General features: G+C 33.9%; 1 protein-coding gene across 7 annotated transcripts in view; it reads left to right on the top strand.

The window, feature by feature from the left end:
* The window catches only part of TMEM161B (transmembrane protein 161B), a 73645-nt gene extending 56208 nt beyond the window's left edge, over positions 1 to 17437 (top strand). For 3 of the 7 annotated variants that reach the window (XM_053664467.1, XM_037159643.2, XM_037159642.2), the window contains 7 exons: positions 4207 to 4358; positions 4877 to 4937; positions 5440 to 5580; positions 8220 to 8333; positions 12791 to 12965; positions 14003 to 14099; positions 15259 to 17437. In XM_053664467.1, the coding sequence (XP_053520442.1) occupies positions 4207 to 4358; positions 4877 to 4937; positions 5440 to 5580; positions 8220 to 8333; positions 12791 to 12965; positions 14003 to 14099; positions 15259 to 15536 (1018 nt within the window). In that variant the 3' untranslated portion in view covers positions 15537 to 17437. The remainder of the gene's footprint in view (positions 1 to 4206; positions 4359 to 4876; positions 4938 to 5439; positions 5581 to 8219; positions 8334 to 12790; positions 12966 to 14002; positions 14100 to 15258) is intronic. The other 4 variants (XM_053664466.1, XM_053664465.1, XM_037159644.2 and 1 more) reach the window with 3 other exon arrangements.
* Positions 17438 to 17840: the final 403 nt, after the last annotated feature.

Raw genomic sequence — 17840 nt, 5'->3', positions numbered from 1 at the left:
TTCGTAACTTGCTTTCTTAGAAAACCTGGTGCTCAGAGATAGATGCTCTACACCGTTATTGCAAATACTCCTATTTGCAGGGGAAAGTTTCAGTGGTCCTGTTTATTTAAAAATCAGATTTTTTTCTTTGTTACTTGCTTTTATTTTTTTACACTTTATCCGGCTTCAACTTTCACTGAAATGATAATATCACTTATTAATCATAAATAAAATGAGGTTATACTTTTAAAATTGCTTAATTTTTAAAATAATTGGGTGGATTCATACATATTTTCTTCTATGAGAAGTTAGAAAGTTTTAGCAGGAAAGTCTTAACTTTGTAGTTTTTCTTTATTAATTGAATTGCTAAAAATAAAATCATAATGTAAATTTAAAATGCAGTGTGTTTATTGCCTTGGTAAATTAGAAAACTATTACAAAAGTTTAGATTATGCAAGATAGTTTAGATTAAAGCTTTGTAACCTTTTCTTCTGCCCACATGCACAGCGGCTCCTGTCCTCGCAGTCCTTGTGTTTGCACCTAGGTTAACAGCATGGCTTTGCACTGGTGGTGGGCAGGTCCTGGCTTTTGTCTCCCCTGGCTGGAGAATCTTGAGTACCGTCAGAATCCACTCTTAGATATATACTCTTCATAATTTTTTGTCCTTGGAAAGTCTTTTTACTTCTAGCAACTACAGACTACCAGTATTTGTTTTTGATATGAGCGCAAAAATGCAAAAACTCTGAAATGAATTACATTCATATAGAAAAGGAGGAAAATAGTAGGATGTATGCAATGATTAAGTTGAAAAGTTTTAAAAAAATTCTCATTATATCTTAATATGGCATGGAAAGTAAATGTACTTTGTTAAGCTCCCAGCAATCATTTTAACTGAAATTGATATCCTCCTATTAATTTGACAATCCTACTTAAGCTCAATGTTGCAAAATCATGCCAACTTCTGCAGTGATATAGTATGCTCTTGTTGCTTATAAATGATTTAGTAGCTATTAGCCAAAATAGGGGGAAGATTCATAAATATGTTTAGTTAAAATTTACACCATGTGGATTAGCTTTTTTACTTCAATAGAGTTTCAGATTTCTGTATTGTTCTATAGCCAGAGTACTGCAGAGTTAAACTCAGCAAGCGAACCTTGTGTTAGGGTGCTAAATACTTGATGGTAATAATTATAAACCAGTGGCATTTGCTTATTAGTTTTATTTCTTACATTAAAGAAGTAATTTGTTTAAATATTGCACACATGTATGTGTGTGTGTAACCTGAGTTATGGTAAATATAATAAAACATTTAGAATGAAAGTATCATACCAGATAAATATCTTCAAAAGGTATATACTGAAGTTCTATATGTATTTTTTGGTTATATGTATTCTAAAGTATCTATTCATTAAAGTAAATATGAAAACATGCAGAAGCCTTTTTAATAAAAAAAATCAGAGGTTATATCTAGTTTTTCATTATCTGGTTTTGTCTTTGAGGCAAATGAGGCACTTTATAAAATCTAGCATTATAAGTAGTATTATAATAATCTATTAATAAATATATTAAAAAGTTGAAACCACTGTTTAATGCCACAATTTTTAGATAGTACCTCCAACCTACATATAGATTGTATTCTAAAATGCTTAAAAATAAAATATATTTTTTTAGAGAAAATAAATGACCCCCTCTGGGGAGGGAGGCAAGATTAGCCCATGAAAGTTCATTTGGTCCGTAAGTAGTTTGTAAGACTGTACTGTTTCCAAGGAACATAATGTTACTGCTAATAAGTAATTATAAGAACAATTTAAGAAAGTATTTATTATATAAAATGGCATTTAAGAAAAAGCAAAGAGATTTGTGTGATAGGGAGGTAAGCTAGAGTGGAATTTACTTAGGTGAAAATAGTGAAAGGCAGGTAAAGGGATTATACTGATAAATGAGGTGCTTGACTCGGGGAGGTTCATGAAGATACTTCCCATCACACACCCTTCTGAGAGCCTGGTTGCTCCAGGGATAGGTGGGTAAAAATTAGCTCTTCTTGTACTTTGTATTTTCTTTTTTACAGTTTTTTTTTTTTTCGCATTTGAAGACATGTTCATCGATTTTTTTTGGCAGGAGGTGGGGGAGGAAATAAACTTCAATGTAAGAGGGAAACATTAATTGGTTGCCTTTCCTAAGTGCCTGACCTGGGATCAGACCCACAATCTAGGCATGTTCCCTGGCAGGAGAACGAGCTGGTGGCCTTTAGGCATACGGGACCACCTTCCAGCCAACAAAGCCACGCCAGCCAAGGCAGTACTTTGTATGTTTCTGTTGTGGACATTTAAAAGGGGAACTATCTACCAAAGCTTTCGCCTTTGTAAAACCCAGAAATCCTTAGATTTATAACCATGAGTGGAAAAGAATTTGTAGTTTTTTATTACCAATGATAAAAACAGATCTTAAACTAAAACCTTTCCTATATTGTTTCTACTTTGAGGATATTGTCCCAGGGAAACACTGTTGTTTTTGATACTGTTCTTCAAAAGGCCTGTTTACCATTAAAGCATATAATTAATACTATTTGTTTGCCTAAACTACTGTAAAACATTATTTCTATGACAAAATCTATTCACCAGTTGAATACCTACTGTGTGCCAGGCACTCTTCTTGGTGCTCTGACTACATCAGAGAACAAGAGACAAGAATCTTTGATATCATAGAGTTTACATTCTAATAGTGATTTATTTCCATTTTTAAGTATCCATTGAAAGATACCAAAAAGTCCTCTACCTTTCATACCATCAAGTTGCCTAACTTAGGGTAAGTGCCATAGCTAGAAGCAGCTGAGACTCTAGATTTATATCCAGTGTCCTCGGTAATATCTAACAATAGAGAATGGGAATAACTATTAACCATCTTTAAATAGGGCAACAAAGGGCAGCTTCCTTTCAAGAAGTAAGACGAGAGTCCTTGTCCTTGCCCAGCCATTCCTGACTAAGGATTCTTCTGATTGTGAGACTGTTGGAACTACTTACTTCTGTCACCGGAGCTCTATTTATAAAAGATTTTATGTATGACTGCTAAACTACCATGTTATTTACATGCAGCATACAGTTTGGTAGAGCAATAAATTGTTAAGTGAACAGACTAGATCCGGCCTGGGTAGATTTTAAAACCCCACTGCCTCTAATCTAGCTGTGTCATCTTGGGCAAGTTACTTAACCTGTCTGGGCCAGAGTTTTCTTTTTAATCTGTAAAGTGGTGATAATAGCTGACTAATTTGAGGATGAAATGAGTTAGTTGGTAATGCCTAGCACTTAGCAACTACCGTATGAAAGTTATTATTTTCTGTGCTTGGCATTTAGCTTATGTAAAAAATGCTTTTCTATATATATATTTTTTTAATTTTTAAATTTTGGGAGTTTTGCCAAGTACCTTATTTTGTTTGGTAGACTTATACTTTTGAGGAAAACTATTGGGTATAATGGACATCTGGGTTCTAGTTTGGATCATCCACTGCTCTGATCTTGATTTTATCAGTGAGAGGGTGTTCAGATAAAATGATCTGTCTAATATTTTCATATAAAATTAAAGCATTTTAAAACTTTAGTAGGTCTTCATGTTGAACCTTTGGCTGTTCTTCAGTGTTGATCTGGATCTTGTGTTTTGTTTAATCGTACTCTCAAATGGTGAACCCGGTTCTTAGTTTTTGTGTCACTACTTACCAGCAGTTATTAGGAATTCTCAAATTTCGAGTTATTGAATGACTTACAGATGGTTTCTATGATTTGTGTTCGTGTGTTCAATCAAAATATAAATTACTTAATAAACCTGCCCAATAAAAGATAAGTCCCTAATGTAACCTCTACCATGGCTTTTTGTGTCACAGATAACCTGTCATAAAATTGTTTAATAGCCTCCTAGTAAAATTTGAGTCAGAAAAACTAAAAATACATTCTTTTCCTAATTACAACTTAATCTCTGTATGTGGACTCACTACTTATAAATGTTATAGACTTCACTTAGATTTGTTTCATTTTTAAGTCCTGTATTCTAGAAGACTTCAGATTTTCATTGTTTTTTTTTTCACTTCTTTCCAAAGAGCACCTTGCAGATAAGCATGTTGTAGAATCGAAATAAGCGTTGTAGTCAAATTTTATTGGAAGTCAAGTCCCTACAGATGGTTGTGTTTAACTCCCACAAAGTTATTTGTGGTTTTTTCCTGAACTTTTTCTTCTTCAGCAAAGTTCTATTTTCATTAACTACACACTATTTTAAAGTAAAAGATGGTGGTGAAAAATCAGTCTGCGTTACCTTTGGATTTTTTTTCTTCGTGAAAGCAATGGCAGTCTTGATTGTAACAGAAAACTATCTGGAATTTGGACTTGAAACAGGTAATTCATACAACTTTACAGATCAGTTTGGCTTTATCTAGTGTTAATATTTTTTACTTCAGTATTCAAGTAAGTTTTATATCAGATAAGTTTTTAAAATTAGGGTAGAGATGCATATTCATTAATGTTATAAATAACCTTCATTTTCTGAATTAAGATCTTTCCTTTTTTGTTTGTTTTAGCTAAGTTTTTTGTTACCTTTCTTTAGAAATGCTGCACATTCCCCAGTTTTTCTTTCTTATAGTTAAATGAGTTCCTGTAATGCTAAAGTTTACTCATATAAACATGCAAATCCTAATGCAAATTTTATGCATACTCATGGAATGTGGAAATATCAAAGGGATGGTTTTCAAAGACTGTTTCTGCTAATAACCAAATTTTATTGCATTATGGCATGCTAATTAGCACATGAAAGAGCTAAACTAGTCACTTCAAAATTTAAGATGCTCTATTTTCTAGCATTTTATTTCCACAGAAAGATTCTGTATTTTACCTATGAGTAATTTTTTTCCCTACAGGGTTTACAAATTTTTCAGACAGTGCGATGCAGTTTCTTGAAAAGCAAGGCTTAGAATCTCAGTAAGTTTTTTTTTAATTAAGCATTATTTAGATTAAAATATTTCTGTTTTTAGTAAAGTAGATTTACTGTAAGTCGTTCTTTGTTTTTAATCAGTGAAGAGGTATTTAAGTAGGACTGTCACTTTTAGAGATAGTTTTGTAATTTTTACGTTTGTATAAAGTTAGTTACTTTCATAGATCTTTACTTGGATTTGATTTAATTCTCCTACCACCAGAGATTAAACTTAAGTTTGTATCTGAGTCACTTATCAAATTCTATGTTGAAGATGTAGGTTGGATTGTTACAAATGTGGCTAAAGAGATGCCTGATTTAGTTTATAGTTTTTATAGTTCACTAAAATCTATTATAAATAATTGAATAAGCATAGTCTTTTTGTAGATGTTTACTGTTTGTGTATCACTGTTATTATTGTGTTTTTTAAGTGATTGATTAGAAGAAAGAAAAATTTCTAGAAAGTTAATTTTAAAAATTCATCAGCTTTTAAAAATTTTTTATTTTTAGGGGTCCTGTTTCAAAACTTACTTTCAAATTTTTCCTCGCTATTTTCTGTTCACTCATTGGGGCTTTTTTGACATTTCCCGGATTACGCCTGGCTCAAATGCACCTGGATGCCCTGAATTTGACAACAGAAAAAATTACACAGTAAGCGGAAAATGTACATAAGCACATGCAGATAAATATATGTTTTCCATCTCAATGAAGGTATATTATTGTGATGAAATAATAAATTATTGTATTGGAAATTAATGAATAACTATTTGATGTCACATTACTTCATCTTTCTATTATAAACAAGTTTCTTGTATTCATTTCCAAATTTTAAGTCTGGTATTAGAAAAATATAGCATCAATTGCCATATTGTTTTACCTGTTAAAATGGAAATGCCATTACTTATATTAATTCTTTTTAACTTGGGTCAATTTATAATATTGTAATCTCTGCAGCTGAACTAAGGTCTATGGAATATTTTATTTAAATTTGGTATAATTCTACTTAAATAATTTAATATTTTATTTAAAATTTTTCAAAGTAAAATCTGTGTACATACGAGTTGTTTGTACAACTCCTGTTAAAATGATGCATTGTTTTATTTCAAGGTTACTAGTAATGTCAAATGACTGACAATATTTACAGTGTCAAATATCAGACTACTTTCAGCTATCAAAATCTATTTTAGTTCTCAAATGGAGAAATCATACTTAAAAATTATATACAGTTCAGAACCTGTTTACTGTATTCTCTGTGGTCGTCATAGATTTTGTTGCTGTTGCTGTATAGACACCACCTTGGCAGAATGACAGGTTTATAGCTCCAATCTATGCACATCCCCATTCTCACCTCATCTTTTTGTTCTGCAGTAGTAGTCCAAGTTGAGTAGTCCTTTTTGATATATGTACAGTCATTAAGTTTCTACGTGATCATTTCCTAACCTTTCTGCTGTTTAAAACCCCACACTTAATGATGCCAGTTCTCTATCTAGTCTGTTTACATTCATGTCTCTCTTATGTCATTGTCCTTTATTTTAATTTTGACATTGTTTTTGGCTTTTTCCTTACCTCCATTTTTTTAAATATGCTTTTTGTGTGTTTCCTTATTCTCACCTCCTAGTACACACTCCTTTATCCCTCTTTTTCCTCCTTTTACTCAGCATGCTCTTGGCTGTGTCCTGCCTTTCTCTTACCATCCTTCTCTCTAATGGCTTCTTTTAAAACAAAACCTGGTTCTCCCCCCTTCTCTACACACACACTTCAGTCCACTAACCCCAGTGCTGTGATTTAAATAAGCTGAAAGGGTGGGTGCAGGGGAGTCCATCACCAGCTACTGAAACCGCTGTGGGCTGCTCCTTAATACTAGAGTGTTCCCTAGCAACACTGCATAGCTAATACTGCTGCTTTCTTCCCCCACACGGGATGGTTTACCCAGCCTGTGGGATGAAAGAACCACTTTATAAAAACATTTAGAACATTTAGTGGTGGTTTGGGATGGGGGTGACGGCACACTTTAGTTTTCTTTTCAGTAAGAGCGGCTTCTTTTTAAGATTTTTCACATTGATGATTTGGAGTCTTATTTCCAGTTTTTGCACTGCACCCCCCCCCAATTGTGTTGTAGCACTCTGCCTGATACAAGGGTGTGGGCAAGCTAGTTCCTTTGCAAGAGTAGTATGACTGGCAACAAACAGCCACAGTCTCCTCACCCCTGTGGCCAGGTCCTAGTACTTGTTCTAATGCTAGAGCTTAGAACCAGGGTTTCACCCTTCTCTGTCAGGCGTTTATGGCTCCCAGCCCCAGCCCTGGTTCTGCACATAGATTACTGTCATTTGCTTTAAGGTATGTGTGTGTGTGTGTGTTTCAAACCTTCCTGTTTAGCCCTCCAGCATGGTTGATAGTGAAAGCAGTACAAGGTAATAAAATAATCTGAAGGATTTGTCTTTTTTTTTTTTAATAAGAAAAATTCTCTACTAGTCATCTATCTCTGTAGGGTACAAATTTGGGATAACAGTTACCAGAAACAGTGAAGTTACAGCTCATACCTGAAACCTTTTTGTGTACTGTGGTATATTGCCTTGTTAGGAATAATGTGAATTTCCTTAGTTAGTGAAGGATAGGGAAATTAATTCCATGTATGTTTATAATACTCCAAAAAGAAATAAAAATATGTGAACCCCTTATGATTTTAACAACTTAATCAAAACAATGTACACAATGATTACATTTTGAGAGGTTCCTCAGTTATGATTGTTGTAGTGGGTTTCATCCGCTCGATGCCTTCTAGTGTTATGGACCTTTATGATTTCTGTCTCCTGTCAATAATGAGGCATTTTGTTTCAGCAACACTGAAAAGTATCAAAAGAGGGCTCCTGTATACCAAAAACTCTTTGGATTCATTGACCATGTAGAATTAGAGAATCATTTAAGTATCTGTACATTAAGTCAGGGAGTAGAAGGGGATCATTGACACTAGAATTTCTATTCTAGTGTCACCAATGTAGATTTTAGTGCTAGATCTGCCTCTGACCTGTAACATTGCCGGGAGTGAGTCATTTCACTTTCCTGGATATAAATGTTCTTTTCTGAAAAATTAAGACAATAAAGTATTTTTATAAGGGCTCAAATCATTGTTGGGCGGTAATGATAAATATAAAATAATCATGACAGTAATATCTTAAATATGTAGAATACTGAAAATAAGTTTTTACTTTCATTTTATAAGTCCAAGTTTCTGCAGTTTATTAGTGTATTTTGTTTCTGGATTTTTATGTTTATTTCTTACATACTTTCAGAACATTACTTCATGTCAACTTCTTGGCACCTTTATTTATGGTTCTGCTCTGGGTAAAACCAATCACCAAAGACTACATTATGAACCCACCATTGGGTAAAGAAAGTATCCCTTTGTAAGTATGAGTATTTGAGAGCTAATTTTTGTTTCATTATATAATCTAAAATGTTTTATACTGTATTTAAGTTTTTTAAAGAGAACATTAGGACACCATTATTAAAACAATAGAAATGCTAAAAGATGTGTTGTAAAATTAAAACTACAGGTCATCATTTCATTCTTTGGAATATTTATGAATGAATGTGAATGATTATTACCCTGTATTAACATTATTTCATACACTCGTAAGTTTTTCTGCTTTTTCACTTACTGTCCAGTTGTTACTTGAAATTTTTCTGTTGTAATTAATTGTGTTTGTTTTAGATACTTTGTGCAGTTCTTTTATGTTTTAATTGTGAAAATCATGGAGGAAAAATAATATAAATTGAAATTCATATATGAAACCCCCATAGTAATTAACATTTCCATATTTGCTTCACCCTTTGTTTGTTTTTGATGTAGTTTTTCAAGTAAATTAGAGGCATAATATTGTTACTGCTAAATACTTTAGTATGTACCTCTAAAAAGTAAGGACAATTTCCTATATAACAGTATTATCATTATATATATCAAAACTTAAAAAGAACGCCTTAACATTATTAACTAATATTAGCTCATATTTCCCCAATTAGACAACAATATTTTAACATAAGATGGTAAGGAAACATAGGAACAATTTATTAAAAGGCATTAATAGCTGTACTTGATATGTTAACTCATTAACCTTGTGAAATGAAGTTAAGCTAATAGAAAGATGCACAGAGATCTGGTTTACATCCCAGCTGTGATCTTCACTAAAACTTGAGGGGGATTATTTTACTTTGCTAAGTTTCTGTTTCCTCTGAAAAATGAAGATAATAGTGTCTGCCTCACAAACTTATTACTGGAATTAAATGAAAGAACACATGTAATGCAGCCAGCTGAAAGTAAGTGCTTCATAAATTTTCCTTTCTCTGCTTTGCCTCATCACAATTAAAATAGAAAACCTTGACTAGTCATTGACTCCACAGTACACATTTTATATTATGTATTTCTTTTAGATCCTGGTACACATTTGTCTTGGAGTGTATAATCAATGATCACCATAAGTTTTTAAAAAGTTAATCTTAATTGAACTAAGGAAGTATCCTTAGAAGTCTTGATGTTATTTCCCCGTACAAGTAAGCCTTGATGGTAGTTTTAACTCAACAGATTCACTGAGTATTTAAAAATCAATCTCTCTCTCTTCTCCCAAGCCCCCATCCCCTTCCAGAGCATTGCCCCTGCCTTCCCACTTTCCTCTTCCCTCAGGTGCACTGCCTTGGTCTTTCTCTTAAGCTCCAAAGGACATTTTCCTGCCTGTGTGACTTGTTCCCTGAGCCCACACGGCCCAGCTGGCTCACTTCTTCCACAGCTCACTTCTACTTCTGTAACTTTCTAAATAGACTTTTGCTAGTATTTGAAAAAACTAAAAAGTATATCCTAAGACTCCTAGGGTTCTAGACAAAATCTCAGAGAAACTTTAACTCGTATCTTTGATGCTGAAAGCATTCCATCCTTCTTTGAAGTTTGATCATAGAAGTTGGATTTTACATTACTATTATTCTCTGATTTTACATTTGCCTTAGTTTAATTAGGAAAACAGCATTTATGATGTATCATATACCAGTTATTATACTAGGAATTGATACTTTATATATTTTACCTCATTCTGTAGCAATTCTGTGTGTGGTTGCTGTTCTCATCTCATTTTACAGATAAAGTAATGGCCTCAGAAGTTAAATAATTTGGCTAAGGTTATTCAGTCAGATTTGGTGTATATATAAAGCATTTAGTGGTTATACCAAAATTCATTTCCCACTTTCAGCCTAAAGTTAGTGCAGGTTAATGGCAAAAACAATGCTTAATTGAAATGGGGATAATTTTTCCCTTGTGTAATTATTAAATTATAAGGAAGAATTTGTTGTACATAAAGACTGAGGATCCTTTTCCTATAATTTTGTTTTCTTTGTTCCATCCCCATTGCTGGTCCTTTGCACATACAATTCAAACAAAATTATAGTCTTGTCTCTGCTCCATCCTGTTCTCTACTTGTCAGACCATTACATTAAATGATTAGACAGGTGATTTTTAATTTTTGTTTAAAATCCAAAGTTCATTTGGTAGACTGAGAAAGAATGGCTGCCCATCAATCAAAGAAAATGACAGGAAGAAGAAAGCAAGTAACAGGTTTTTCACCTGTTACATGGACTAAATGGTTATGGGAAGGTAGTCAGAATTTGTAGTCAGAAGCAAAAATTGTTATAATGCTGTTTCAACCCCAAAATATATTTAAGTTTATCCATGTGTTCTGATTTAGCATCAAAAAAATAAAATGTGGGCAAACGGTTTGTATGTGCGCATGACCTTGTAAGTAGAAAACCAAGAGAGAACGTGTACAGAGAAACCTAGAATGACGTCAGGAATTTGGAGAAATGTCTTCAGCCTAGTCTTTACGTGGGTGTTTTGTCCCGTTCAGCCTCCTTCCTGAGATACCTCACTAGATCAACTTACCCAATCTTTATGAAGTTAGTTAAATAATCTGAATTAGAATTTACTAATTAATCACTATCATCCTAAATCCTGAACTCATGAACTGACAAATATTTTTTTTGATTCACTACTTTATTCCCTTCATTCCCATTATTTGTTACCCTCAAAGTCTGTGTAATAGCTGTCTTCAAGATGCTACCAGTCAAGCCTCCTCGTTGCTCAGTTCCAGGGAACACAGTGTTGTCTAGAGCAGGGGTCCCCAACCTCTGGGCCATGGACCCGTACTGGTCCAGACCTTTAGGAACTGGGCCACGCAGCAGGAGGTGAGCTTGAGTGTAATGTGTTTGAATCATCCTAAAACCATCCCCCGCCACCCCTGTCCATGGAAAAATTGTCTTCCACGAAACCAGTCCCTGATGCCAAAAAGGTTGGAGACCACTGGCCTGCAGGGCTATGGATGGCCTTGCATCTGGGGTTCTGTCGGTCTCAGACGACTGTCTCCTTACTCTTACTGTTCAGTGTAATGGAAATGTGTGGCTAAAAAATTGCTCCTTTATCTTTTCTAACCAACAGTGCTTTCCACAGGGATTTTTATATCCATGTGCACTTACGACCCTGTGAAAAGGACACTAAAAGAGAGGAAACATGATAAAGCCTCTGTTCCATCCCCACTTCTGACCTCCGTTTCATAAATGATTCAAACAAAACTGTACACTTTCACATCTTCCCTGCCTTTTCTATTTCCTGTACTGTCCTTCACCTTCATGTCCCTAGGCAACTTCTATATTGATTGTAGTTTTAGTTCCTTCTCTAGGTGCTTAAACTGGCAGAGGGAAGGGGTGATAACACCACCTGTTTGGAGGGAAAGTGTTGTGAGGTGTTTTACCTTTTTCCATGTGGTTTTTTAAAGTCAACCATTCTACCCTCATGGTCTGAAAAATTTGAGGGAGACCCTTGTATGTTCCAGATCCTACCTGGCAGATCACTACACATTTCAACAGTCATATATTAAGTATCCAGTATGTGCTAGGATTAGAATAGTTGCCCATCATGGTCCAATCATTACTTTCAAATTATAATACGATCCTTTATTAAAGCAGAAGTCATGGTATTTTATGAACAGTAAACCTCAAAAGAACATCAGAGATTACCTCTTCTTTCTAAAGTCCTTTAAGGGGCTCTCACCAGTAGTCTAGTTTCTGAAAAAAATATTCTTAGGGCACATCTCACCTACAGTCCTAAACTTAGCCTTGAGAAATTGCTTAGAAACTGAGCCAGCTTCCGCACATAGCAGGTTAAATGACTTGGAGAGGAATCTGAAGCAGCTTAATTCTTCATAATGTATCAGAACCTTGATTTCTTCCAGTGATCCTGAACCGGAACTTGGCAGATGAAAGATCTTATCCAAATATATAGGTGATCAGAGAAAACCCTAACCATACATAGCACAGGGTGGGGACAAGTACGTTTACAGTTGTGAGTATATGAAACACAGAGTTTATTCTGATATTGTTTGTTAATTGTATTATTTTCCATACGAACAACTGTAAACCTACTCTTGCCTGTAGATGAGTCACTGACTTGATAGTTCCACAAGCCATCTCCGATAGTTTCCTTCTTTCTTTCTCTTAGCCTCCAGTTTAAGAGCACCTAGCTCTTTTCATTTCACAGCCAATTTTTTTTTTCCTCGTGGGGTAGGGTAGACAGAGAAAAGGATCCCAAGTATTGCTCTACTTTTTGCTTTTAGATAACTGTTAGTACTTTACTGTCGTGATACATTTGTCTATCTGGCTCTATGAAGCACGTGAAAGTATTACATAGGTAAGTCTGTGGTGGAGTGGGATACTTCTGCTTTATACCTCCAACTGGAGCTAGGTAAGTGTAGGTTATATGGTGAACATTAACTAGCATGCTGGTATACTATGATCTTTGAGAGCACCATGTCAATTTTTTGATCTGTAGAATGACAGAAGCTACATTCGATACTCTGCGACTCTGGTTAATAATTCTGCTCTGTGCTTTGCGGTTGGCCATGATGCGTAGTCACCTGCAAGCTTACTTAAACTTAGCCCAGAAATGTGTGGATCAGATGAAGAAAGAAGCAGGGCGAATAAGTACAGTCGAGCTACAGAAAATGGTAAGTTTTCTACTATAGTTAAAATGAAAAATAGCAAATACTATAAGAAAAAATAATTTCATTTCCTTTAATAGTCATTTTGTTTTATAATATTTTATTGCAAATAAATGGGATGATTTTACACAGACCCCAAAGAGACCTTGATCTGGTTTCACCGCTAAGTGAAGAAAGGGTCTTAATTCCTTTTCCTGCCTTAAGTACTTTACGTATCACACGGTTGTGTGGTGTAAAGCTGTGGTATGTGCATTATTGCTAAAATGAAACCCCTAATTGATTTGAAAGACATTACAATATGTTGTCCAGCCATTATGAATTAAAGCATAGGAAATATTAATTTTAGCAACTACATTTATTCCATTTAACATTATTCTAAAAATTGAACATGAAACATAAATATTTAACTTAATGGGGATTCCAGAGAAGGAGAATGCCAGGGATCCATCTACCGCTGTAGTGCACTGGATCTGTAACCTGTCATGTCTCTTTTTTTAAGATATTTGGTCTTAGAGCCCCTGTTGTTGACTCTCATTTATAAATCAGGAGTGTTTCTCCTTTTATATATTTTCATACTTCATAATGAAACCTCAGTCGAATATGCTCATCGAGGAGGGGGAGCTAGTGTTTCTATTTAGGAGGGTTTATGCTCCTATTTGACTCTGCCTGTTACTGTTATTTAGTTTGATTTTTGTTTAGGTGTCTGTCTTTAGAGATTTTATCATTTTTTTATTTGAAATGTAAGTGAATATATACCATTTGAATTTTAGTGGTTATTTGTTCCAGTTTATATTAATCACTTAAGAACTTTTTTAAGGAAGTTATATTTTAATATTTTTACATTTTAAAAGACATCTTCAAACTGAGCCTTTCTGAAGTCAGTTTGCGGGCATTTATAATGAAGGACAAACTTATTACCATTGAGCTTTTCCAAGAAAAGATTATTTATCTTTTAAACAATTCAGTTTGACAATTACTCGACAGTGTAATTCACTCGTAACATGTCAGCTATACTGGACACTGAAGAATGCTGTTGGTTGCAGGTGGCTCGAGTCTTTTACTACCTGTGTGTCATTGCGCTGCAGTATGTGGCACCTCTGATCATGCTGCTTCACACAACCCTGCTGCTGAAGACACTAGGTAGGCCTGCCCTGGCAACCGGGAACCGTGCTGTTTTGCTCTCTGCCTGTCGTTAATAATGCTTCCTGTTACCTGCAGATAAATATGCCCGTTAAAGTTGTTTCTGTAAATGTTTGAAGAGGAAACTTGGGAAATTTTTAGCTTTAGAAGTTGGTGCCTCATTTTACATCTGAAAACTCAGGTCCATGTGGTTTTATGTTACACTTTACTTGTAGAAGTTGTGTACTGAACGTTAATTCCCAAATTTACTGAATAACTTCAGTGAGCACTGTTGATCTTACCTTGTGTTAGAAAAGGACTACTTAAGGTTTTGTAAGTGCTTAACATTCAAATTATTGCAAGGTGCTTGTAAACTTACATGAACTGCAGAATCCTTTGGTGAGTTCTACTTCTTAGATAACTATTGTTGGAAGAGTGAAGATTTCTCCATGGAAGAACAAAGTTCTCCTATTAGTCTGTTTACTAAGTATCAAGTCCCTGTGTAGTGTTATTGAAGAACTATCCATTATTGTATTGATCATTTTCCTTGGTGCCCCATGTGGGGGTTTAAGAAGATAAATGAACTAAAAGTATTATTTGGGTTGGCTTAGTAGACCACAGAGCTGATGATAGATGGAAATTTTAGGAATCTCTCAAACAAAGGAATAGCTCAATTGTAAATTACGTGATTCATATCCTATCCAACATTGGAAAGTATGTGATGAAAAAATTTCTAGAAGCTATTAATAGTCTCTCATGTTGAAATCGTAGATAGTTTCTGAGAAAGAAATTTATTCTGATATTCTAGAGGAAGAAAAGACTTCTAAGAAGTTATTGAGTCTGTCCCTGTCACTCCAGTAGAGGCAGTTGATTATGTATTATATAAGGAAAAATGTTTTTATTATTTTAAAAGATTTTAGTGCAGTTATTAAAAGTAAATTGGACTTGTAGCTTTTACTTGTACTTTTACTAGTGAGGCCAGATATAGTCTGGTGAAGTTAAATGAATTTTTTCCAAGATGTTGAAAGATTATTATTTTACTTTATTTTTAATATAAAATAATTTGTTGTGCCACTAAAATTCTTGTTCTTAATTTCATATGTAAGTTAAAGTATTTATTATTTTTAATAAGCTTTGGAATCAGTTACTTTTCAAGTTTTACTTGCTTTGAATTTTCTAGGTAACCATTCCTGGGGCATTTATCCAGAATCTGTCTCTACCTCGCCAGTGGATAATAGTCTCCCCTCCAGCTCTGTTCATTCTGAGTTACCATCTGCTGATGGGAAGGTGAAGGTAACTGTTACACAAATAACAGTGGCGCTGAGCAGCTTAAAAAACATTTTCACCCCTCTGCTCTTCCGAGGACTTCTGTCTTTCCTTACCTGGTGGATTGCTGCTTGTCTCTTTTCTACAAGCCTTTTTGGGCTTTTTTATCACCAGTATCTCAGCGTGGCATGAATCTCGATTAACAAAAACAGATATCCAGGTCACACTTTGGATTCAAATATTTGTGCCCTTGAAGGGCTGACAAAGACCAGAAGAAAGCAAATACAAAGGAAAAAAGAAACATATCAGAGTATCTTGTTTGAAATGCTTCCTCTGTTCTCAGGGTAAATTAATGGGATAATATGTAAAATTACAGAATAGATTGCTAAGTGCTATACTGTGGCATTGGAAATTTTAACTCCTTGTATTAACTGATGTGAGAGGTCTCTCTCTCTTCTAGAAGAATAATACATCTGATTACCTTGGTTTACAGAAACCTCTGAAACAATCTTTGAAACTTTTCATATGACTCCAGTGAGCGATTGCTCTTAGTGGTATTAAGGTTCTGTTACTACTCATGTGGCTGCCCGCAGAACACTCTGTAAACTGAGCCATGTTCCATAGGAGGTGAAGGAGCTAAAAGTTGCTTCTGTTGGTAATGCATTACTCACTCTTCCAACAACAGTAACAGAAAACCCAACAGAAGGGAAGAAAATAGCTACTGTATATTACAGTAAAGAAAGCTGCATAGTAATTTTACATTTTAATGGAGATGTACATGCTTAATATCTACAAGTACTACTGCTTGAAAGTAGCAAGAATATTGTTTAACAGTGGACTCTGTACAACTTGAGGGATCTCATAAAATGACTGGCTATATGAACATTTGTAATCTTGCTGTTAGGTGTGGGCCTCCCACATTTTATTTTTTATTTTAGGATCCTAAATAGTTCTTTTTAATAATTAAAAATATTTATCAATATTGATCAGACTTTAAAAAATTACTTTGTAATCCTGCTGACAACCTGTATGTATTGTATATATTATATATTAAATATATAATATATTGAGATTATAAAAGATGAAAATATTGGATCCTTTAATGTTTTAAGTTGCTGAATGTATGTTAAAACATTATTGAATGAGATGTATTTGTATCTAGAAATTTTTCTTTTGGGGATGAAATTAAAATACATTTTGAAAGTTTATTTGAGCACGCAATTTATTTGTGTTGCCTGTGTGAGAGTGGTTACAGTTTGTAAATATTTATTTAGGTGATTTCTTCCAAATGAAATTTTTGTTCTGTCAGTTTCAGAAATCAGAATCTTTCCACTCTGAACCAATCTGCAGGTATCATTTAAATGTGTGCCAAGTAGGACCGGTTTTATATTTGTAGTGCCCAGAATTAGAAATGTTAAATTTGTATTTTATAGTTCAGAAATTGAGGTGATCTGATTGGAAAATGTAAAATAAAAATAAAATTAATAAAAACATGATTTAAAAAATAGTAAAATTCTTTGTAATGCTTTTTACATCTAAAACTCAAAGTGAAGGGTTACACTTATAAAGGGAATGAATTTAGATAAACAGGTTTGTTTTTTCTAACAAATAGTAGAATTTATAAATAAATGTCCTTTCATATAACTGTCTTTAGAGGCTATGTATTATGTTCTAGTGCTATTGTTACTGTTGAAAGCAATGTTGAAACTTCTTTTGGAATTATTTGCAAGGCATGTGGTTCACCTTTATATTAATAATCTCAATACAGCAAATTTCTCTATTTTGGTGTAGATTAAATATTTTAGAAATAGCTCATTTCTAAGATGTTTTAAAAGACTGAATAATACGTGCCTAAGTTGGGTAAAACTCTTTGGTTGAAATGAATTATACATATAGCCTAAAGACCCTTCATGTGTATTTTCAAAAGAAGCACTCCATATATATCTTGCAATATATGAGCATTAGTAAAATAAGTAGCTTATCATAAGATTACAGCAAAGCATAACATTTTGTATGTGGAAGTTGTCACATGTTGGACTTGAAAAGAATCTCACCTGGTGTAACCATTCTTATTAAGAACTAGTGTACATTTGAAAAGTTATTATTAAAGTTATTGTTTTGAGTTTCAAAGATGATACAGTGGATTTTTGTGGTGGAAAAGACAAAATTTTAAAATATTATTGATTCACTCTTTTTAAATTTGAAATCTCCCTTAGTATACTGATTTTATACAAGCAGAACATTAAGTAATGGGTTTGGTTTGGTTTCTTCCCTTTTTTTATTTCAGTCTTTCAAAGCAAAGTAGAAGACAAAGGTGATTGTAACTACTAACTAGTTTATTTATGCATTTTGTCTTTGTACCAAGAATTATGTTCTTTAAGTGTAAAAGGATGTATATTTCATATGAACCAAATAATAGTTTTAATTGAGATGCAATTGACATATAACATTATGTTAGTTTAAGGTGTACAACATAGTTATTTGATATATGTATAT

The sequence above is a fragment of the Artibeus jamaicensis genome, unplaced genomic scaffold, assembly GCF_021234435.1.
Source record: "Artibeus jamaicensis isolate MK-2021 breed Jamaican fruit bat unplaced genomic scaffold, CSHL_Jam_final contig_373, whole genome shotgun sequence".
NCBI lineage: Eukaryota > Metazoa > Chordata > Mammalia > Chiroptera > Phyllostomidae > Artibeus > Artibeus jamaicensis.
Note: the sequence above shows the minus strand (reverse complement) of the source record. Positions and strands in the feature narration are given on the sequence as shown.